This window comes from Clytia hemisphaerica, unplaced genomic scaffold, assembly GCF_902728285.1.
Source record: "Clytia hemisphaerica strain Z4C2 unplaced genomic scaffold, Clytia hemisphaerica genome assembly, whole genome shotgun sequence".
Taxonomy (NCBI): Eukaryota; Metazoa; Cnidaria; class Hydrozoa; order Leptothecata; family Clytiidae; genus Clytia; species Clytia hemisphaerica.
This window is the reverse complement of record NW_027104175.1, coordinates 195,507-219,682: the sequence shown is the minus strand read 5'-3', so window position 1 is coordinate 219,682 and position 24,176 is coordinate 195,507. Positions and strand designations below refer to the sequence as shown.

General features: G+C 33.8%; 3 protein-coding genes across 3 annotated transcripts in view; 1 reads left to right on the top strand and 2 right to left on the bottom strand.

Annotated features, from left to right (window-relative positions):
* Positions 1–1,561: 1,561 nt before the first annotated feature.
* LOC136814334 (uncharacterized) lies at positions 1,562–4,798 on the bottom strand. The gene is made up of 6 exons (XM_067070856.1): positions 4,709–4,798; positions 4,136–4,357; positions 3,801–3,857; positions 3,029–3,227; positions 2,373–2,506; positions 1,562–1,863 (listed from the first exon to the last, which is right to left on the bottom strand). The coding sequence occupies exons 2-6, from the start codon at positions 4,340–4,342 to the stop codon at positions 1,768–1,770; spliced, it is 693 nt and encodes a 230-aa protein (XP_066926957.1). The 5' UTR covers positions 4,343–4,357; positions 4,709–4,798; the 3' UTR covers positions 1,562–1,767.
* A 272-nt stretch (positions 4,799–5,070) lies between these two features.
* The window catches only part of LOC136814333 (uncharacterized), a 33,768-nt gene continuing 14,662 nt past the window's right edge, over positions 5,071–24,176 (bottom strand). Inside the window, exons 2-6 of the mRNA XM_067070855.1 lie at positions 17,177–17,375; positions 15,715–15,771; positions 7,667–7,853; positions 7,001–7,134; positions 5,071–6,347 (exon numbers count right to left, since the gene is read on the bottom strand). Of these exons, the coding sequence (XP_066926956.1) occupies positions 6,117–6,347; positions 7,001–7,134; positions 7,667–7,853; positions 15,715–15,771; positions 17,177–17,365 (798 nt within the window). The 5' untranslated portion in view covers positions 17,366–17,375 and the 3' untranslated portion in view covers positions 5,071–6,116. The remainder of the gene's footprint in view (positions 6,348–7,000; positions 7,135–7,666; positions 7,854–15,714; positions 15,772–17,176; positions 17,376–24,176) is intronic.
* Positions 11,771–15,506, top strand: LOC136814332 (uncharacterized). The gene is made up of 9 exons (XM_067070854.1): positions 11,771–11,939; positions 12,410–12,519; positions 12,857–12,967; positions 13,304–13,378; positions 13,553–13,630; positions 13,834–13,950; positions 14,227–14,368; positions 14,834–14,995; positions 15,192–15,506. The coding sequence occupies exons 1-9, from the start codon at positions 11,919–11,921 to the stop codon at positions 15,261–15,263; spliced, it is 888 nt and encodes a 295-aa protein (XP_066926955.1). The 5' UTR covers positions 11,771–11,918; the 3' UTR covers positions 15,264–15,506.

Here is a 24,176-nt window from a genome sequence, read left to right as displayed (position 1 = left end):
TGTGAAAGTAATATCCTTGCTTCTTACTCATACTACTTTGCATTCTATATTTTTTCTCGAACTCATAGCATATTGTAAATCGCCCAATCAATCTTATTCCTTTTGAACATCAATTACTGTCTTCCTTTTTTTTTTTTTTTTAGGTTGAATCATCCGAAATGGAAGATATTGTATCTAAGTGAGCCTGAATGCACTTATTTCTTTGACAATTTTGAGTCGAAAGTTCCTATCAATTCACTTAAATATACAGAATTAGACCTTAGTTTATACAAATTTCCCTTAAGTCGAGCAAATCTGCTCTAATTTAAAGTTTGATAGTATAAAGAATTAGTGCAATTAGGAAAGTTTCTTCTTAATTTAGATGAATTTAAACAAATTTGCAAAATCTCTTCAATTCTCTGGCTTCTGATGTTCTTTCAATGTTCTTATTTTTCTGAAATTTCAGCCTAAAGCTTCTTATAAATTGAGTTCTAATAAAAAAACGTGTAGCTAATAATTAATAAACCTTTTTTTATTTTCATACGACATTTAGGGGTAATATACTGTATAAAGTTTGTCCGTAGTTTATAAATGATTATGTCTAAATAATAGTTCTTGTGATAAACAATAAATACTCTATTTGAAAAAAGTTATGATTTTTGAAATCTTAAGAAAGAGAATACACCTTTCGTAATACACGTTTTTTTTTATTAGAACACTTAAAATTTGGCTGAGCCTGGATGTGCTTATTTTTTTAGCAATTTTCAGCCTTAAATGTTCTTAAATGCGTTCTTAATTTTTCAGACTACTCTAAACGATATACAATAAACAATATCATGCAAAATAAAGAGCATATAAAATTGGTACAATTTGGACAATATTTGACTCTCGATTTTAGAAAATCCATGCCTAAGTTGGGTTAAAACTGCTTGAAAAGAAGAAAAATTGTAGTTTCTTGTCATTTTTTTCCAAACTGAGGCTGGGCATGTTCTTACGATGTTCTTAATTTTCCGACGAATTTCAGCCTAAATGTTCTTATAAACTGGGTTCTAATAAAAAAAAAAAAAAAAAAAAAACGTGTAACCGGCCCAATACATGTTTTCCCTTGTATCAGGCTCGCATTATGCTTAGTATTCTATTGTTCTTAATCAATAGAGCCATTGTTTAGGTACCAAAAACTAAGCCTGAATATGCTATCCTATATACGTTATGCTTATAGATAAAACATGTACCGGGTGTTTCATAATAAAAGTGTACAAGTTTGAAGTGAGGTTGTGAGAGAAATCAAAATGTTATAAATCTAAAGGCTTGGGGACACGAGAAGTTTTTTTTCTCCCAGGGACAAAATCAGCGTGTCTTTTGGGTATTTCCCTCACTTTTTGTCCCATGAAACAAACAAAAAAAAACACGAGACATGCACTTTTTTTCTTGTGCTGGTGGGATGGAGCATGTTGCATTGCACCAACGCGAAAAAAAACTTCTCGTGTCCCCAAGCCTTAAACTTTTCATCATTAGAAAGAGGAAAGGTAAACTAAAATTTTGGGCTATCGTATTTAAGATTTGCTTCACGCATTCAAAAGTTAAATAAAAAAAATTCTCTTTCAAAAAAGCATTTTTGAGAAAATAAGAGGACAAGGAATGATGCGAGGGCCTTTCGAGTGTTTTGATTATCAAAATGATCGCACGACGAGTTATTTTCAACACGCGAATGCAATAAAACATTATTCCTGCTCTGTGGCCAGCGAGCCCTGTTCATACACTCTCTATTGTTTTTCACCTTGTTTCTCCTTACAAATCATCGTACTGTGATTGGCCTCGGAAAACACCGCCATATCTGCCGAACGGTTTTGTAGCAAACGTCAATGTCTCGCTTGTTCCATTGTCCTAAATGCGAATAAATCAAATAGGTTTCATAAATCATTATTCAATTCGAGGTTTTTTAAGATTGGTGGTAACTACTAAGTCAAATCCAAAAAAGACACTGATCTATGTAAATATGTTCTTTCTGTAATAATGTTAGGCTGCACGCATCCCCTCTGATATGATTTAACAAAATAAATTCTGGGGATGCGCGCAGCCTATAACGATGTCAGCTCCCCGACAACTTTAGGTTATTATAGGACTGCTAAAAGCGATTTTAGAGTTCCCTGATACAGAGGCGTTGCAGATTCAGATACCCTGAAACAGAGGTATTACAAAATTGCCCAGAAGTCTCCAGAAACATCAATGTCGTTAACTAATTTCAGATTTCGATCCTATATTTCCTGATTTTCTTACGGAGGGAGAAATAAATACAATCCTGGCCTCGGGCAGCTAGTAGAAGACCCCTATAGATTATTACATTTGGTAGGGAGAAAAGGGACAGAAGAAGAGTTTTTTCTGACTTCCCATACCTTCTGTTGGTGAGCAATAGCAAAACAACTGACAAAAAATGATACCAAGTTTAAAACCATCTGAAGAACTACCACAGTAACCAAACCAACCAGAATGTCTTTCAATCCAACTAAATCTTCACAATGAATATGCTCTGAAAATAATGCAGTGAGAATATTATCGGCAAACATTACTTTGTCGAGAAAATGACAAAAAATGGGTTATTGATGAAATATGTGACCAGTTAATTCTTTTAAAGACTAAAATTTCACTCATAAGGTACTTGAACAAATATAGTAAACTTGGTTCTTTAATTTGTGCATGTTTCCGACGGAAGTGAAATATTCATAGTGCGTGACAAAACATTTAAGACGCTGAGGCACCATTCTACCTTATTTGTAGAAGATGAAGAGTTTTTATACTCTCAGGTACTTAATAAACGCCCCCCCCCGCTTGTTTATTTTTTAAACTTTTTTCAACCCGCCGGACCTTATTAGGCCCCACTCCCCGTTGAGTAATCTTAAAAATATTTCCAACTTTCAAAAGAAGAGTCCCTTATTTTGCTTTGAATAGCCAGGTTTTAGTCTATCCACCCCCCGTTATTAGGTCCCCCATATATTAAATTTTGAAGATTGTTCCACCCCCCCCGCTTATTAGGCACGTTGAAAATACTTACCAAATGTCATGGCATTATAAGCCACAGTTTCATTACAAGCACAACTTTCGAATTTGTTGATATCATCATAAACATCACTACAATTTTGATCCAGATTTGTTTTGGTGAGATTCCACACGGCTAAGAGAATTGGGAAGAGTATGGTGCCCACCATCGAACCAATCAGAGAGATCAAAGTCAAAATGCAATATAGCAAAACCTATGAAACGATAAAGTGAATAACCGACCGATTGCTAAGTTGAATTGAACAAAAAATATAATTATTGATCACTTCAGTCATGAATGTTATACTCCTAATAGAAAGTGATTGACTGATGTCGACGGTAAGTAAGCCGTACCTAAATTTACAGTCCTCGATTTGGCGGGTCAAAACTGCAGGTTATTCTACTTTAAGGGAGGAGAATTTCGCGATTTTTGCCCTTTTTTGCGAAAGTTTCTGTCAAGTAAAAAATTACACGAGAAATTCGAGAAAGTTTTTTCTTCGAAAAGTACACTTTTTTGCTATTTTATACTCAGTTTTCAGTTTTTATGCATTTTTGGCTGCAAAATGAAAAATTCGCGAAAGTTATATCCGCTAATTCGTTCCAAAACTAAAATTGGCGAAAGTTAAATTCGCGAAATTTCGCGATTTTGCAACCTCGCGAAAGTTTCTGCTCTTAAAGAAATCGCTTCAGTCTCTCCGCCGTCCTCAAAAGTGCAAATACATAAATTCGCTAATACTGCTGTAATCCATCGGCTATTGGATAAACAGTTTAAATGACTAGATTCTTACCAGAGAAGTTTTGCTGTAACATCCCACAGCAAAAGCCACGGCGCTCGGAAGAAGGTACTGAAATAATCAAAACAAAAGGAAATAATGATCATCCAAAGAAGCCGAATACAGCCTCAAACTACTCAAATAAATTGTTCATTACATCGCATAGACTTAATCACATAGGGAACATCGATATATTTTGGGAAGTTCTCGTTTTTCACTTCAAGTCATAGATTGTATTTAATTGTAATCGAAATGGATTGAAAAGAGCAATGCGACGAAAAATCTACATGTTTGATTACCTTCGCAAGAAAACGATGTGTATCGACCCAAAAACAAATGCTTTGACTTACATAGAAAGTTAGCCACCAATATTTTTGTAACACCAAAACACTCGATACACTAAAGATGGCAGATGCAGAATGTTTTTCAGTAATTCGGACATCAGCTACCATATTGGACAACAAACCACTACAAATGATGGCTCCCATACCAAGCAACAAACTTACGGCACCGAAAAACACAATGGTGTATGTGTAACCACGTGTTGCAATACCCATGATGCTTTCTGATGTCTAAAGATGAAATTTTCAGTCATGATAACTATTTCTACACAATATCAACCTGCCTTAAAAACAAACTCTAAATAGTGCCTTATAAGCTCTATTTTTTATGGTTTAATGGCGCTCACAAGGACTACCACGTCCATCAATAAAATTAAAAAAAAGTGGTGCAAGTTAATTCCTTATATCAAACATCAAATAGTATCCTTAACTCTTTCTAGATGTAATTTTAAACACAATATTCATAACGAAGCAATGATTTGAAAGTTACTTTATATCTATGAACAGTCAATCCTACTAGAAGTTTTACTTTTTACAAACTTTTTAAAGAAAACAAAATTAGAAAGTAAAATAAATATTTACCTTTAAAGAAAATTGTTGACACAAACATGGTCTGTGATCCCCACCACCCAATCATATTTTGTGATTATCTTGTACAAGTGTTTATAGTATTCGTTTCCATGTGAGATTCAAAGTTTTAAAATCCTTTTGAATTTTCTAAATCAAATAATTTGAAGATTGAAACAAAATTGGAGAAAGCTTATAAACCCTACCTTTAGATTTTTAAAGATCTTAAAGAATGCCCAAACAAGGAAGTTCTGAAAAGCAATATTACGTCAAAATCAATGGTGTCCAGATATCCTGGAAGAGGAGATTAAACGTGTTCTTTAAGATTCGAAAAGATGACGCCTGGTCTAAAATATTTCAGTGCCGATGTCAACGAATTGCTGGTGATCTCATTATATTACCTGTTATAATACCTACAAGAAAGCGATGTCTGGTGTTTTGTTTATATATAACCAAAACCCCATCCAACAACAGTATTTATAAACTCTTGAAATATATCTAATTAATCTGCAATCATGGACAAAAGGTCTGTAGACTTTTCAAAAATTCCTCAAGAATGCCAAGAAAAGCCTTTTTGACACTCGGGAAAATTCCCCAAATGACAAGTGGTTATTTGGCAGAAGACCTACAGGCTTGCTAGCTTTCCTAGTGATTTTTAGACTTCCAAAGACTGAAAATGGTTGGTGTGTGCACCAGAGAGCTCTGAAAAGTTGTTTATAATTGATTAAACCATCTCAAATATGGTCTAATTAGATGTCTTCTCGAAAAAGATGAAGTGCAAAACTCATTGAACCTTTAATCTTCAATCTCAGACAAAATAAGGTCTGAAAATTCATTTCCTTCAATTTCAAGTGGATTTGGCTACTGGAATTGACACCCAAACTCTCCAAATCCAATAAAAACAACATTGGCCCTGGTAAAAATGGGTTTTCAGAACTTATTGTGAAATTTTTCATGCATTCTTGAAAAATCTACAACCTGTTGTCCGTAATTGTAAAACAAGATAATTACTAACAAAAATATAAAACCTTAAAATATAAAATGTATGCGCTACTAAAGATCAGAATATTAAGAACGATGGGCCCTATGCTTGTGAAAAATAATTTGGTGAAAATCGTTTTCATGTTCAAAACATAGACAGCCATAATTAACAAAATGATGTATCTAATCTAAAAAACGTGGATTAAAAAATTGATCTTGCTTATTGATTTAAGTAAAAAAAAATATTAGCTTTCACGCTAATGTCTAATGTTAGATGCAATTAAAAATACTAAGAAGTTCAGAAATCAATAAACACGGGTGATGCGGCAGATCACTTAATCATAAGAATATCATCGAAGGTTCTCCAAAAATCAAAGTTTGGAAATGTGTTAATATAAAGAAGTTGATTTTGTAAAAATCATCTTATTGGAGCTTGATATGTTTAAATGACTTCATTGTGGACAAGTCCAGCCTTATCGTGGGTGGGGACGGGTTGAGGAGGACCATACGCAGGGGCGGGTTGATGGTAAGGGTACTGTGGTGGTTGATAAGGATAGTTTGGCGCAGGGGCGGCATACTGTTGAGTATGGGATGTGCTGTTGGAAACGATGATGTTGGTAGGTGGTTGGTATGATCCTGCTCCAGGCTGGATGATGACTGCTCCAGGTGTCTCCTAAAAAGTTGCACAAGGTTGAAAAAATGAATCAATAATTTAGCATAGTCAAATATTTTGCATTCGTTTTAGTTTAAGTCCACGAGAGATTTGTATTCAATTTATTTTTGAACATATTATTACACAGAAATTAAATGAGAATTTTATTTATTTTCAAGAACCTGCACGTGAAAGTCGTTTAAGCGTCTTGTTCTGCAACTAATGTTTTTTATAAGATGTATGTGAGTTCTTCCCTTACTTTAACACCCACCTTAAAAAATTCCAGTCCCTGACCAGAAAAAAGCAAAAAAAAGTTTGCACAAGGTTGAAAAATTGAATCAATAATTTAGCATAGTCAATTATTTTGCCTTTGTTTTAGTCCATGAGAGATTTGTTTTTCTTGTTAATCCTCTGTTTCTGATGAAAATTTCCAGTCTTCCTTATTCGGTTATTTTTGAAGGTATAACCTCCTCTTTTAAGAAATAGGCTCCAAGAAAGGTACTCCTTGTTACATAAACAACAACAAGAAGCCAGAAAAAGCAAACTTCAACTTGATCCCCTCCCTCCTGTGGGCCTCTTTTATTGCTATCAATTAAATCACCCTCTGTTTCTGATGAAAAGATCCAGTCTTCCTTACTCGTTTTTTTAAGGCATAGTCCAAAAAACAAATATACCTGTTCCTTGTTACACAAGCCACAACACGCGATGTAGGAAGCGACGAAGGCGATGAGAGAAGAAAGCGAAGCTAGCCCGATGAGTGCTGTAATGTTCGGTTGCACATCTCGAACATCATTACAACTCAAACCGTCTGAAAATAAAAAAATCAATTTTCTTGTTAATTAAGCGACTCGATCTTGGTTGCTTTAAGTGGAAACCGTTGTATTAGTTAAAAACCTTCCCTTTTCAGAAAAGGTTTCGCTTCAATTTCTACAACCTACAACTATGACATCCAAACTACACGGGGGAACTGTCGTTCAACCAAATGTCAAGGATCATGAAGTGTCATATTGCAATTCCTAATGATACCCAATTTCTTTGATATGGTTCAATGAAGGTCAAAGTACATTCCCTTCCCAATAAATTATACATATAATATTGAACATGAAATTACTCGTTCATCTAGACACTCCACTGTTTTTTTCCAACTCATGATCACAAGGAATGATTTATGGTCTCCTGGAGGGACGAGTCAAGAAAAAAACTATACTACCAAGCTTAAATATGTTGTCCACATAATGGTTGCCGAAACGGTATGCATAGTATTTCTATATATTTGTAGATACATTGTACGTAGCCTAGGATCTTGTTTACCAATAAATTAATAATAATTGTAGGCTTACTGATATTGTAAACGGTTCCACTAACATCAGTACAAGTACATTGTTTGATGAAGAGGCTGTTGTCGCATCTCCCTTCGTTGTTGAGTGTTTCCAAGATGGCCCAAGCAAGGAGGATGATACCACAGAAGGCCGTCACTATCACCGAGGATACCATACATATCAGGTTCATGATCAAATAGAATGTCATCTGGAAATAAATGAAAAAAAAGGTCATTTTTACGAGGGAAAGCTTAAACTAGATCTAAAATTGTATTTGAATGTATGGAATTTTGGCCTACACGTGGGATATTATATTGATGATGATGATGATATGAGCCCTCCCCACTGTGGGGAATGGGTCCTACTCCTTACGAAATAGGAATTCTTCCTTTTTCAAGTCGGAATGCTTAGCACTGTCCAGACACCGCTGGTTCTGTGCACGCGAGACACAGATACCATGATGCATAGTGGTGAGACTCGAACTGCGCGGGAGAGCATATAGCTCGTCGCAGGCGCAGAACAGGATGAGTGACACCACATACCACAATGTCTGGCATATCACCCACACCCTTGTATCAGAGTGGTGGTACCCAATTCCCCTCACATGGTATGGGTTGACCCGGGCGAAGGTATATTCACTTGCCAAGTGAACCGTAGTTACTACAGTGGGAATCGAACTCAGACCTCCCAGACGGGAGTTAAGAGCGATGACCACCACACCACTACGTCTTATTTAGACGATGTTATCGTCCGTTACAGTGATAGTAGAGGCGGGAAAAAATGGCGGTATGGCGTTATGGCGGTATACGGAAAAAAATCGGCGGGAGAGTTTCGAAGAAACGGACGATAACTCTTTGGCATAAAAAAGATTTTGCGGTTTTGCTTGGACTAACCAGTGAGACTGGTTAGTCGATCCGTGGTGAAAACCGCCTAAGTTTAAAGGCCGAGCTTGGTTCAAACGATCAAAAACACGCTGGTCACTGGGAAGAGACACAAGGACAAGATGGATCTATGGTTTTTCTGTGAAAATCCAGCTCATTATGGATTTTTTCTTCTTGGTTCATTTGTTTTATTGAGACTACAAGATAACTTAGTTTTAGGGAGTACTTATTCCTCAAGTATGCTTCTGTAGAAGCTGTTTTAAAATGATTTTTCAACAAGTCTACATTACAGCAAAAAGACACAGAGAAACTAAGTAGGTAAGTCAGTTTGTATATTTCTTATGAATCCTATGAATCACAGGCAGTGTTTCATTAGATATGTGAATACCCTCATATCTCCACTCTTAAAAGTTTATTTTCATCTTGTGTTAGCAGTTCTTTGACAACTTTGAAAAATGTCAAACAAAGTACTTATTGTCAATTGTGGACTTTAAAAGACTGCTTTTAACATACTTCTTGTTCGAAAACTTTCACATTTTCTCATTTTGATTTGAATTGTCGAGAAGTTCAGTTACCTAGTCGTACCTGTAAAAATTATCAGATTATTATTCTAAATTTTCTAGGTAAGAATCAGAAATTCAGAAATTGGATGCATGATGGGAAAATATGGCAGTAATTTGCAGAGAGCACAATACAGAAATGAAATATTTGGCACAGCATCCTGGTTTATTATTGAGATTAAGACTTGCAATATTTCACAATGTCCTGGTATAATTTGAGATTATAAATTGCAATATTTCACTTCACGTCCTGGTTTAATTTGGGATTATAACTTGGAATATTTCACTTGACGTTTTGGTGCAATTTGAGATTATGACTTGGAATATTTCACTTGACGTCCTGGTACAATTTGAAATTATAACTTGGAATATTTCACTTCACGTCGTGGTTTAATTTGGGATTATAACTTGGAATATTTCACTTGATGTTCTGGTACAATTTGAGATTATTTTTGGAATATTTCACTTCACGTCGCGGTTTAATTTGGGATTATAACTTGGAATATTTCACTTGACGTTCTGGTACAATTTGAGATTATGACTTGCAATATTTCACTTCACGTCCTGGTTTAATTTGGGATTATAACTTGGAATATTTCACTTCACGTCCTGGTTTAATTTGGGATTATAACTTGGAATATTTCACTTGACGTTCTGGTACAATTTGAGATTATGACTTGGAATATTTCACTTGACGTCCTGGTACAATTTGAGATTATTTCTTGGAATATTTTCACGTCACGGTTTAATTTGGGATTATAACTTGGAATATTTCACTTGACGTCCTGGTACAATTTGAGATTATGACTTGGAATATTTCACCAACGTTTATTTCACTTGACGTCCTGATATAATTTGAGATTATGACTTGGAAAAATTTACATCAGCCTTCTGGAGTTAGTCGAGACTGTAATACACGTTGTTTTTTTTTATAAGGAACCTTAACTTTGCTCTGAGCCTGGAGTTCCTTATTTTTACAGAGAATTTCAGTCTCAAAGTTCCTTATCGAGTTCCTTACTACATAGGAAATTTTGAACTTTTTGCCCCTTGAAAGATCAAAATTTGGTCAAATTGGTCCCAATAAGGTACATTATTTTCAAATCCACTTATTCTCAGGCTGAGCAGTTCCTTAACAATTCCTTATTTTTTGAACCATTTTCAGCCTCGAGTTCCTTATAAACGTGTTCCTTATAAAATAAAAAACGTGTACAGTATTGTCGGAAGACAGTTTAGAATCATTTGTTTATCATGATTGAATTACCTATTTATCAGTTTTTGTAAATAAGAAATTTAATGTCATTTAAATCTGCCTCAAGGTTTATTACTAATTGGTACTTTTCCATTTTAAGCTAATTTCTGGGGATTTCTTAACTTTTCTCCTATTCCATCCTCATTTTTAACGTCTCTTTTTGGGTAGAAAGAAATTCAAGCTCAAATCAAAGCAAGATCAACATACTGCAAAGCTTTGCAAGCTGGAGCTTTTTTACTTTTTCCCTGCAAATTTATCATAAGATTTTTCATCCACTACTGTAAATTTTTTTATCAAACAAAACAGAAAAGTCACAAATTCGAAATTGCAAGTATTTATAAAACTGTCAATGATTTGTATACATATCCTTTGTCTTTGGGCAAATGGTGGTGGGGAGAATATACTGTAGCTTTCTATTTACATGGACTTTAATATATAAAAGGGGTAAATATAAGGATATAATCCTCAGGCAAAAAAACAACATACAAACAAACTTACATGATTTGATGTTTTTTAAGAAATTTATAAGGTGAAAGTTTAGATAGATATCCTAGTGCAAAGAAATTACAAACTTATTTAAAAAATTACTGTTTATAAAAATTGTTTTCTAAGAAAAGAAAGTGTAGTTCCAAGAAAATATAAAGGGAATAAAAGGAAGAGGGTCTCCAAAGAGAACTATAATATTTCTTGGAATCCCTCTTTTTTTATCTCAGTTTCTCTCCCGCCTCTTTTTTTTTGTTTTGATTTTTTCGAATACCGAGCACAGTTGGCCTTGCATACGGAAACTCGAATTCGTGCGATTTGGGCTGTTTTTGTATTTTGTACCAAAATCGTATAGTCTAAGACTGGCAACTCTACCGACTGTTAACTCTTTTCGGCAAAAAAACCCGTTTGCGAATTTTCTTCGGCTTTGGGCTTTTTTCTTAGATAGTGATTCGTCTTAGACTATAACATAGTCTACGTCTTATTATACTGAAAATAAAGAATCTTCGGGAAAGATTTTTGACACCTTACAATTTTCATTTGTTAAGACTAGCCTACCAAAATTTGGTTAAGTTAACAAAATTTTCCAAATTTTCCTCTTTTTTAGTCCCGCTAAGGGTGCGAGGGTCGAAAGTCGGGCGGTACAACCCCGTCAGCTCACAACCCTATTACCCCCGGTGAAAGGCCCTTTAATCTTCAAGTTTTACTTGAAATAGGTATTTGATGTCCATTAGGTGTTGACGCTAGCTAGTAAAGTTCAGTGACATTGACTTTCTTTTATTTCATTTTCGAGTCAAACTCTTATAAACTCAATAACAATATTTTGAAAACAGGGTAGACAAACGTTGTTCTTTACGTAATTCATGAAATTTGTCCGCGAGTATCAGTCAATCGCTTGTTTACGCGTTATAGCACGAAATCATTTTGACGTCAATTTAAACGAACAAAAATATTTGACGTTAATTTGTTTCGCTTTTACCGTATACATTGAAAATTCAAAAATGACAATGTGGTTTTTTGTTAGTTTGTATTAGAGTTTTCATCGCTTTTCAAAAAACAAATTTCTTGGATATGTGATTATTTAAAAAAAGTCGATAATAATGGTGAATAAGACGAAGATGGTAAGTTAAGGTTTTTTTTTTTTTGCGGTTACTATGGCAATAATTTTCGGCGTATTCATATATGTGCATTATATTTTATCAGTCAAGAATTATAGAGACAAATTTATTCTCCGATTCTCGGAGTTTCGTACCGTCTCAGGCAGTCTTCAGTCAGATTTTTAAAAAATCATTATATTTCAAATTTACATTGGGTTAAGGTTTGGTTAACCAATGAACACCGTTATAATATGATATTTTAGGATGATTTTTCATGATCATGATGCAATTCTCAACTTCAGATGGGCTAGAATCTTAGACTGTTTGTATGTCTGTGTGATTTGCCATTTTTTGGCTGACGTGTTCTTTGGTGCACTTTTTACGTGTTTTCAAAATTTTAATTTTTAGGTCGTTTGAATAATTTGAAAGATTCCGTGACGTGATCCTCAGCTTCACTCAAATTAAAGAATGTTCAACCTTGTTTTTCTTTTCAGGTGTTTGAAGGTTTTCTAAGTGAACCAAGTATCAAACGAATTCATCATACAGAAATTATTGCAAATAAAAAGAATGAGCTCGATTGTGATGGGATTGTTATAGTTGATAAGTAAGTGATTCGATCTTTCTGAAACCTCGTCTTGTATTTTATATTGATGTTTGTTGAAATATGAATCCTCCGTTATACTAAAGTTTTCATTCTTCATTTGTTTGGTTTTTGCTTTTTCGCAATAAATAAGCTTATCAGAGCTAGTTACAGGCGACTTTTAGGTTCGTAAGAAAGCTTCATCCAAAGAAAATGAAACTGTATAGTAGCAGGGGCTAACCTTTCGGATCCGTAGCATATTTCGATAATCTATTTATTGCATTCTTTTAATCTTCGAAATACTCCGGAGAACATAATTCTTCTTCACTGATTGATTATTACATTTTTTTTCTATTTACAGCCGATCAAGACCGATCTCGAAGAAATTACTATTCTTTTATGTTTTGGCGTATGCCGTCTTTATTGTGGCCTCTTGTTTTACTTTGCACCACGCCTTCCACGAGTACAAAAGGTCAGTCGCATCTTCTTTTAAGTAAAATATCTCGTTTAGAATACTCCACTTTACAGAAAATATTGGGTTTTCAATTTAATCTTTTGGTAAACTAAGCTAGATTGTCTTATTTCATTAAATTTGATACTTCAGTCAGATATCCGTTCTTTCAGTGTAAAATAGAAGTTTTCTCTCAGACAGAAAATGGCATTTACACCAAAAATTAGCTCAGATTTTTTCAATTTAGCTAAATCTTGCTTAATTTGAGACAGGAAAATCTCTTTTTAACCATTTATTGAGACTGAAGAACTTTGTATACTGTTCCTCAACAAAATTTCCTTTCCTGATATTTTTCAGATGGCGTGCTCCTAAACCAAAGAGTCGTTGGGGATCAATTTGGACTGATGTTAAAAGCATCTTGAATAATGCTGGGTAAGCCGAGTGAGATATCAGTTGCTTTCACAACTCTTTTTCATTTTGATAATTTCATGTTATTTTTGATGATATTTCAGATGATTTTAGTTTATGTACTTTATAACTGACATAAAAGATATGTTTACAACGTCATTAATATTAGATTGACACAACATTATTACTACTTTACAGGCTGTACAGCGCACCTCAACCAACCAGGATGGAGATTCTATGGAACAAATTGGATCATTTATTCTTCAAAAATAGAACGTAAGATTAACATTTAATGTTTACAGAAGCAAATAACTTAGGTTGGAGATTCTTGTTACCTTGGTAACATACAATCAAATAAACCATTAACTGGTACTTAGCTCAACACGAGACAGTAACGAGAATCCTGAAAACCACTTTCTTCTTTTGCAACTAAAATTTAAAGATCAAGTCTAAATGAAATGTTAATTCTAAACTTTCAGATTATCATCCTGTTTGGAGATGTTATTTGGAATATTATGTTTGTTTATTGCATATGGTGTGTTTATTATGGTTGCGATTGTCTTTGGAACGCGAATGATTGAAAGAGATGAGGAAGAGTAAGTAAATAGATACATGGGATTGTTTGGGTTCAAAAGTTGACTACCATTCTCATCTTTGTACTCTACCAATACTTTGAAACAGAAACGGTATTTTTGATTCCGTCCAATTATTTACTTACTTCACGGATAAAACAGATTGATTGACACTCAAAATTTACTCTTTTTTGCAGTAATTACTATTTCGGGGATGCCTATAGTCTGCAGGAAGATAGTGTTTGTATGTAGATACTTTCTGAATCTAAGAAATTCACTGAAGCATTATACATTTTATAGGAAAATTCCACCTAAATGCAGAGAGGGGAAATTCATAGACTTCAAGTTTATTTGCAATCCTATGCACTATTATCTCGATACTTGTACACTGGTTATGTGGACAACTGATGCGACCATTTATTTTCACGACGTTCATTTTTACGTAAGAAATACAATGGTTTATTATATTGGTTGATACTGCGGTTTCGTCGAGCCTTTTTTCCTTGTTTAAAACAGCTTTTGTTACTTTGGATGTTTTGAATAATACATTACTTCTCGATGTAAATCCATCTCTAGTTCCAAATGCATGATAAATATGTAAAGAGTGGCTTGTATGCATGGAAGATACACCTGTATCATCGTCCTGCTTTTGTTACAACCAGGACAATAATTGTAAGCGACAAAGGATTTTATGGCTTGCATTTTTCAAGATCTGGCAAGTTCTACCATTCAATAACTATGTAGTGAATTCTACTAAAAGATGACAAGCGATCGAAAAGCGTTTGAGTCTTTGAGATAAATAATAAACGCTAATTGACCGTTTTTTAGATAAAATAAACCGATTGAAACTACAAAAGAGTAAAAAAACAGAAAAAGTATTTCTACAAAAGAATGTTCTCCTTTTCAGGCTCTCTCCACGAAATGGAATACAAAAATTTTGTACCATTGGATTCTCTTACAAAATACCATCTTTTCAAGAACTGGTAATGGTCAAGAAATTGAAAGTAAAGTTTTACAAGACATTGACAAAGGTCGCTTAAAAGCACATCCAGTGCAGTTCCTACCAAACGTAAGTAATCTATGGAGTTATATCTGATCTGTTGAAAAACCCATTTATCAATATCCAGCTCTTCACCTTAGCTTCATGGATATTATACAATTTCATTCATTTTATCTATTGTATTTATATCACAAACGAGGTTTCGTCTGAGAAAAATTCACAACTGATACATCAGTGGAATCATATCATTTCTTTGTTTTCACAGCTCTCAAAAATCCTTGACACCTACTCCAAAGCCTGGTATTACGTCAATAGCAGAGAATCAATTCATCAATGAGACATTCTCGATTTCTTTGAGCAGCAAAAACACCAGGGAGCTTTTTATGTATTGAAAGTATGCTAATCTGTCACTTATTTTACATCTTCAATTCTGCGCAAACAAGTGCATGAAAGTCTTCTTTAGAAGTTCATGAGGCTTTTGGGATCAATTATTCATATCTTTGTCTTCGCTGCTATGCACTACACACAGTGCACTTTTGTATGAATAATTTTGAAATATTTTTTGAGTTATAATATAATATATTAAATTTTAAAAAATGAATTTTTTTGTGTGCTCAATTCAAATCAGCTAAAAGGTATGGGGTAATTTTTTGCACTCCTACTTTTAACCCCCTTTCGAATAGCTTCAAAATCAGACTAAAAATTAAATCCAATTTATACCGGCTATCATGTCACTTTCAACAATTCAATAAATAAAACTTTTTATAAAAACGAAGATGGTTACTTACCGCACAGACATTTCTTGTGCAGCCAACAATGATACCCAAGATTCCTGGTACGCAGTACTGAAGAAAAAAGTTTTGTTATAATGGTGAGGTTATAAACTCTTCATCCTATGGCTTTGGCTTAAGATCTATTTAAATCAATTCTTATTTACACAGTTCAATCTCAAATAAGTGTTTGGAACATCTTGCAACTCTATTCTATCCTCTGTAGGAAAAAGTGGCAAATCTCAATCTCAAATATCAACACCATAGTAAGATTATCACAATAAAGAGAACTTTGCAGCAAAATTTTGTCATTATGTAAATGTCTTTAGGCGAGACCAATTTAATTTGTTGTTCTACGAACAGATCGTTAGAAAAATATGGGTCGGTCGGTCGTCAAAATAAGAATAAATTTTTCATTTATCAGTGTTGGTAAGGTACCGAGAAAATTTTCCAAAAAGTATCTGGATCAAAAATTCCCTTTGCTTTTTATCTCCGATGAAGATCATAATAAAATTTTAGTGTATGGAATGCTTTTTACGATTTTTCAATTTCTTGAATTAATTTTCAGCTTTATTCAAGTTTAATTCTTACAAATAACTAGTGTGAAAAATATATTGTAGTGGAAATTCGATATTTTTTTTTTTGATTTTAGCAAAAAAAGGGTTGGTCGGGCCCGTAGAACAACAAATTAGATTGTTCTCGCCTTACTACCAAGAACCTGCAAGAACAATAAAATTTGAGCTGAACAAGCTACATGCTGAATGGACCTACCTGAAGATTGATGTAATAAGACAATTGAAAAATGAGCACAATAGTATGTAAATACAGAATAATACAATAACAACTTGAGAAATTCATGGAATCCGGCGATTCTCGGCTGTTCTGACGATTTTTAGAAAGTTCCTGTATAGTACCAAAATCAGTTTCATTGAAAATTGAACCATGCTTAATCGTGGACATTCTTATAAATCATGTTTTTGTTTGAAAAAATCCAATGAAAATCTGCAAAAACGGAAATTTCCGGCTTGTTTGGCTGGAAAAAACATTTTCTCAAAAATCGAACTCGGTCATGTTTTGAGCATTGCGAATACACATTTTTCTGCAAAAAATCAGAAAAAACTGATGATAAAATCTTGAGAAAGTGCCAAAAAACAGTTTTTCCGGCATTTTCCGGCATTTTCGGCCGGAAAAATTTTTTCCCTGAAAATCGGGCTCCGTCACATTTTGGGCATTGCCATTTTGCATCATAGTGCAAAAAATCAGAAAAAACTAATGAGCCAATCCCGAGAAAAGCTGGCAACAGACGAACGGACGAACGGACGAACGGACATGGGTTAATTTAAAGGACCTCCACCGGGGTACCCGGAGGTAGGTCCAAAAAATATTCTGTGATATCGTAAGCGTTCTTAGATGGTTTACGCTGAAAGTTAATCCTTTCAAAAATACAAAAAAAGTAACGTAAACTTTTAGCTATACTTACAAACAATCCACCCCACCAGAAATCATGAAATGTCACTCCAGCAACTGCTTGGTCGGATGTACTCAAAGAGAATTGGGCAACCTTTCCTTGTAGTTTCCACGCACATATTGCAAGAGCTAACCCAAAAATAAAAGCAAGGACACCAAAAACAGCTGTAGTTATTGCAAATCCTTTACTGATTCGAGCCATTCTTTTAAACCTGTGCAAAAATGAAAAGGAAATTATAATATGTTACCTTTATTAGAAAAAAAATAGAGTTCGAAATAAATTCTAGTTTATCTAGAGTTTTTCAGGACACTCTTTGTTCTTTGTAAACCTTGTGCTCACTATTGGTGTCACCTTAGTCATTCATACAACAATGAATAATAAGCAAATTTGTCAGATTGATTGTTTTCACTTTCCTTTAACCCTATTCGGCCTAGGGGGGGGGGGGCTGTTTCTGTTCTGAGGTCAAATTATTGGTAATAGCACCTGAAATAATAGAGCTTTTGCCATGAAATTTTCTGTAAATTCCTAACTTTTATTTAGCTTCAAAATAAAAAAAAATTTGACACCTAAAAATTTTCACAACCTTGAGCATGATGACATTTCTGACAGTGGGGTGTCATAAAAATTGACATTTTTCCAATACAAATTTATTTTTTATGTCAAATATATCATTTAAACCGTAATTCATTGAATATTTAGGATAAAATAAGCCTTTTAAACTCAGACAACCTTTTTCTAAAGCCTTTGTTAAAATACAATAGCTATTTATAAAAACAAAGGAAATTTTAGGTTTTTGCTCACTTTGGGCATAATGAGTGACGTCATCATTTTTGTCAAAAGTTACCTTACGTGACAAGGATCTTATGTGCCAAATTTCATCCAAAAAGACCAAGTAGATCAAAAGTTAAGGGGTGGTACAGGAAAAGCCCCCCCCCCTAGGTTTGAACCGCCCCTAAAAGCCTAGGTTGAATAGGGTTAATAAGGGGACTGATTTCGGTGAGAACTTAAGCAAAGACATCTCTTTAGACCTTTAGTGGTTAGGTAGATCAATCTCAATTTGGTCTGGTTAAGATCTCTTCAATGTTATCATTTTGTCATAGCATATCTTTATTTAAAAAAGGATTGGCAAGGTCTCAACCATTTTCTCTACCCAGAGAATATTTTAAATTTCAGCAAAAAGCACAAAGTCAAAAAAAATCAAGTTATTGGATGTGAAATCAATATGTAATTTCAATTTTCATGTAGATATTGCAGAGCTTTCATAAATAACTGACTTTCCTATCAAATCTTTGATTACAGTAGTTTGTGGACCTCAGATAAGCTTTTGAACTTGTTAATATGTTTTACTTTTACCAGCTACTACTTCAGGATAGGCAGAGATTATACATAAACAAGCTAGATATGCTGAATGGACTTACCTGATGATGAAAGTTAGATAGCAATAGAGAGAAAAATGAAAACAATCAGTCAGATAATATAGCCTTTAGGCCGCGAAAATATTTTCTCAGAAATTTGAATCATCCACATTTTGAACATCGCTAATACACATCTTTCTGCAAAAACCAGAAAAAATCAGAAAAAACTAAGGATCGGCATTTTCGGCCGGAAGAAAATATTTTTTGAAAATCGGTGAAAATAGATTGTTCAGGCAATCTTTAAATAGTTCCGGCTTCAAAAATCAATTTTATTGAAAATTGAAACATGCTTGATGGTGTGCCGGAAAATTTTCTTTTGCAACAATCGGGCTCCGTCACATTTTGGGCATTGCCATTTTGCATCTTTGAGCCAAAAATCAGAAAAAACTAATGATCCAATCTCGAGAAAAGCTGGTAACGGTAACGGACGGATGGACGGACAACGGTTAATTCATAGGACCTCCAGGTAGGTCCAAAAACTGAAGAGAATAAGCTTTAAAAACAACTGAAGAACCACTGTAATTGTTGTTTTTCTTTCTCTTATAGCCTCTATTATTATCATTATTATTATTATACAGATTACTTTATTTTTCTTCCGACACAGTGATAATCATGTGTAATTCAAGAAACACAAAGTACAGACAAATTTAAAAAATGACTGGATAGAGTAAATCCAGCCCATTCTATGTTTGTTTACCTCTCTGCAATTTGATGGTCCATCTTAGATATTTTTTGCAGAAATTGCCCCCCCCCCATCGACCTATTTTTTGGGGGTCACAGAAGAAAAGGGTTGGAAAGATGTCCCTCTGATTACTAAGGGGTCGGGGTTACACATTGAGTTTCATTTCGCCTACCCAAAATAGAGCGTAATGAATTCATTTCGGCTTCCACAAAACTCCACACGTTGTTTACATGTTTTACCCGAAATGAATGTCTAACCGAATTGAAATTTCCATTTTCCATTTCTGCATTGCTGTACTCTGAAATCATCTTTACCTAGTTTGCATCAGCCCACAAACTAGATAAAGATGATTTCAGAGTATCAGACGATTTTTCAAGGAAAGAACGTGAGATAATATAATAAAACAATGGCATCATAAAGCAAAAGAAAAAACATCGAAAGAAAAAGACAAGAGTCATATATGGAAAGTGAGAGGTAGTCCTTCAGTCTATTCACGTTAAGTGTGCATTCTTTTTTCATTTACCTATAAATTTTGAAGGAATTCTTCAATCTTTATAAATTTGGTATCATCGGAAAGATATTAGTGAGTGGAACAATTTGAAATAAAAAAATATTTAAAAAAATACTAAAAATGAAGATGAAAAAGAAGAAGAAAAAAATGAAGATCTTGTAGATAAATGCTATAACTTTCATTTTCACTGGAGAGATTCTTTGATCTTAGGAGGTCATCACTGTGAAAAAATTTCATAAGATATTTTATTCAATATAAAGTTATGGTATAAAGTTGATAAGTGATTGACCCCAAAAAACAGCAAAAAACAGCAGAAAACAGCATTTTTAGACGTCGATCAGCTTATAACTTTGTTTGATATCTTTTGACTGAATCATTATTTTTGAAATATTTTTTCACAGTGATAACGTTTGATGATCAAGGATTTACTTCAGTGAAAGATGATAGTTTTTCTACTAGATCTTCTTTTTTTTCTTTTTCATTTTCATCTTCATTTTTAGAATTTTTTCAAATATTTTTTTATTTCAAATTGTTCCACTCACTAATATCTTTCTGATAATACCAAATTTATAAAGATTAAAGAATTCCTTCAAAAGTTATAGGTAAAAGAAAAAAGAGTGCACACTTAACGTGAATAGACTTTAGGACTAAACTCTATTTAAAGAAATTTACGATGGAAACAACATGATTGTAAAAAGAGTGGGTTAGAGGCCCAGGTGCCTAACTGTAAAACTCTATAACAGAATTGACAAACGAATGGAATGATAAGATCTATAAATTGTAAAGAAGTAAGATTGTTTCATAGAGGTCAATAGACCTGAGAAATACACTTCTATAAATGAAATGAAATAAATAAAAAACCCCAAATGTGCTAGGTGTCATTTACATGGAGCCTTAGTCTTTGAGGTAATAAAGGGTTATGGCAATTCGCTTCTCCAGGCTTATGTTCAGCAAACCAATATACTCAAATTTTTCCTCCAATCTTCTTTGGCCAACTTATCTTGGAAAAGATTTTGACATCGCTTTAGAAATAAAACAGTTTCAAAACTGTACTGAACACTCACACACCGAAAGATAATGGAAATCAAAACTGTAAACTGCTTTTGCCTCTTCATTTTTGCAAAAAAGAGAAGAACACAAAAAAAATTGTAGAAAAACTGACTTTAAATTTATCATGGTGATTTGTACTTTGACTTTGACCCGAAATGAAAGCAATTTTACCCACTTGCACGATGGGTGGCTGTAAAATCTCAGCCTTCATAAAACCTTTTTTATTTGATTCAATCTGTGACCATAAGATGTAGACTATTTCTTATTTTTAATTCTCTGAAGAAAGCAAATCTAATGCATGAGTAAGATTTTTAACAAAGTGCCGTAAAAATCATTGAATAAAAGAAGAACCTTAAACTGTTTTCATATTGAAGAATTGGTGCAGAAAAGTGAAACATATAATTTTTTTTTATTGGTTTAATCAAAATGGGGGATTTGGAAAATTTCGCAAAAACCCCTGTATATAACTATGGGCAAGCACCCTGTTGCTAAAAAAATGAAAAATGTTGGCTTGAAATTTAAAATTACTGAAAACAAAAGTAAAATTGGCTTGCACTCTCCAAATCCCGTACTGTAATCTTGATATAAAATAGGAGTTTTAGTCATTTTGGGTCGGACAAAATGTCCGATCAGGGTTGCTTATAGCTTGAAAATTATGATTTTTGGGTCGGACATGAAGCTATTTGGGTCGAACAATGTCCGATGTCCGACCGTTATTTCAAGCCCTGTAGTCTACTATATACTGTCAGACAAGTGTTTCAACCGGTATTCCAACAAAGCCATATTTTGGTTTGTACAGAAATTTTGCCCGCTCAAATCTAAACAACAAAATGGTCAATCTCACTAAAGCAAAACATTGCGGCCACGGCATTTCCCTGGATAAAAATTCTGTTCACCTGACCATCCGTGATTTTAGAGCAATGAAAACGCTTCATTTCCCCGGATTAAAGTTGTGTCTACACTAACACGCGGGAATTAGCTAGAAAAAGAGAGAAAAAACCGGGGGTCAAATCAAATGTTTCTCCCTTCTTGTAGCAAACATAAAAGACTTTAAGAGGCCATTTATCCAAGAAAGGGGTGTTATATCATAAATAAATTATGTAAGTAAGTGATATTTTAAGTAAGAAGTTCATTAACAATTTTAGTTTGAAGTTTGTTTTTAAAAACTAAACCCCCGTGCTACATGATAATCTCATTTTCTTAACTTATGGACCCATTTGGAAGTCTTTGTAATACAGATCATTTGGCAGTGTAGTTGCAACCTATACAAGAATTGGAATCTAAAGTCTGAAGTCGTAACTCCTTGCCAGTGACCCCGCAGAGAAATTTTTAGTTGGCAGACACTGACTTTAGGTTGGTTTGGAAATCATTTTATTTTGAAATGTAATCTTCACTTTAGATGAATACTTTTATTTATTTGGATTCATGAAAGGTTCAAGGTTTGTTTACTTTTTATTTCAAATTATTTCATTGATTTATTGAGCTGCAATAGCTGATTGAAAAACAAAGATTTTTGATAGTTATCAGCGTGGGCTTGGCCGCCATTTTGAATTTCGATTTTTTTCCTCCTGTACTCTCGGCAATTTAGAGGTTGTTCGTAATACGCGATTTGGCTTACGCGTAACACTTGTGGTCAAACAGTTACATCAATATGCCTTCTTACCTGTCTTTAGAAATATAAATAAAAGTAATCACAGAAAAGGACGCGAAAAAAAAAGACATAAGTGTGAGAACAGAGTAATCAAACTCGTTAGAAAAAGTAACATTAGAAGTCATAAAAAATCAACCTGAATAAATGCAATCGGAATCCCAGAGAACTTCATAATTCCCCAAACAACATTACATTACTATGTCAAACTCCCATTACATAAATTTTACAATTACGTCAGAGTAGACTACGCTCGCCACCGACGAGGTTTATTTGGAAAGGGTAATTACATTTTATTGTTCGCTTCTTTTTTAAAGATTGACCGGGTTGGAAAAGTATGAATTTCTTTGTACATATTTTACCTACCCCAAATATTTAGGAGGCTGAGTTTTAAACGAATTGTCAAGTTGAAACGAACGATAAATGTATCAAGGTTTGTTTTATTCACCCCCTGGTGACTTAACAAAAGAGACTTAACTCGATGTTACAATCCAATTATTGAAAGTTTGTCTCGGCCTTTTTATAATGAGCGAGACATACGTTATCTGATTACGCAATTTTCATATTGACATTTTCAAGCAGTGTAGACCTAAAGCTCCAAAACAGAATCTAATAACATGAAAACCAGAATATGATTCTTCAATGGGAATCAAAACTATAAAGTGCACTTACAAACATCAATTTGTCAGATCTAACAAAATTAATAACCGCACTGTCATCATTGACAATAAAATAAAGGATTTTCTGTCAAGAGCCTTGTAAACATTCTAACAACTTCCATCGAAATGATCTATCGCAGCTCAGTCTACCATTTTTAGCGCGGTCCGAGGATTGGGATAGAGTGCCTCGTATCATTGGTCTTAATATATAATATGCTATACTATTATACCTACTACAATATACTATAATACTGATATATGATATATAACATAATATCTACACATCCATGTATCTATGTATCTATGTAACTACATATCTACACATCTATGTATCAATTAACTCTACATATCCACGTATCTATGTATCTATGTATCTACACATCTATGTATCTACATATCAACGTATCTATGTATCTATGTATCTACATATCTACACATCTATGTATCTACATGTCCGCGTATCTATGTATCGATGTATCTACATATCTACACATCCATGTATCTACATATCTACACATCCATGTATCTACATATCCACGTATCTATGTATCTACATATCCACGTATCTATGTATCTATGTATCTACATATCTACACATCTATGTATCTACATATCCACGTATCTATGTATCTATGTATCTACACATCTATGTATCTACATATCCACGTATCTATGTATCTATGTATCTACACATCTATGCATCTATGTATCTACATATCCACGTATCTATATATCTATGTATCTACACATCTATGTATCTACATATCCACGTATCTATGTATCTACACATCTTTGTATCTACATATCCACGTATCTATGTATCTATGTATCTACACATCTATGTATCTACATATCAACGTATCTATGTATCTATGTATCTACATATTTACACATCTATGTATCTACATATCCGCGTATCTATTTATCTATGTATCTACATATCTACGCATCTATGTATCTACATATCCACGTATCTATGTATCTATGTATCTACACGTCTATGTATCTACATATCCACGTATCTATGAATATATGTATCTACATATC

What these genes read in the sequence shown, in the direction of transcription:
- LOC136814332 (XM_067070854.1), top strand. Translation starts at nt 11,919, where the DNA reads ATGGTGAATAAGACGAAGATG. An exon ending in AGCATCTTGAATAATGCTGG is followed by an intron (nt 13,379 to 13,552) that starts GTAAGCCGAGTG and finishes ACTACTTTACAG; the next exon opens with GCTGTACAGCGCACCTCAAC. An exon ending in CAGTGCAGTTCCTACCAAAC is followed by an intron (nt 14,996 to 15,191) that starts GTAAGTAATCTA and finishes TTGTTTTCACAG; the next exon opens with CTCTCAAAAATCCTTGACAC.
- LOC136814334 (XM_067070856.1), bottom strand. Translation starts at nt 4,342, where the DNA reads ATGGGTATTGCAACACGTGGTTACACATACACCATTGTGTTTTTCGGT. An exon ending in TTATAATGCCATGACATTTG is followed by an intron (nt 2,507 to 3,028) that starts GTAAGTATTTTC and finishes CATTATTTTCAG; the next exon opens with AGCATATTCATTGTGAAGAT. An exon ending in CTATTGCTCACCAACAGAAG is followed by an intron (nt 1,864 to 2,372) that starts GTATGGGAAGTC and finishes ATTCGCATTTAG; the next exon opens with GACAATGGAACAAGCGAGAC.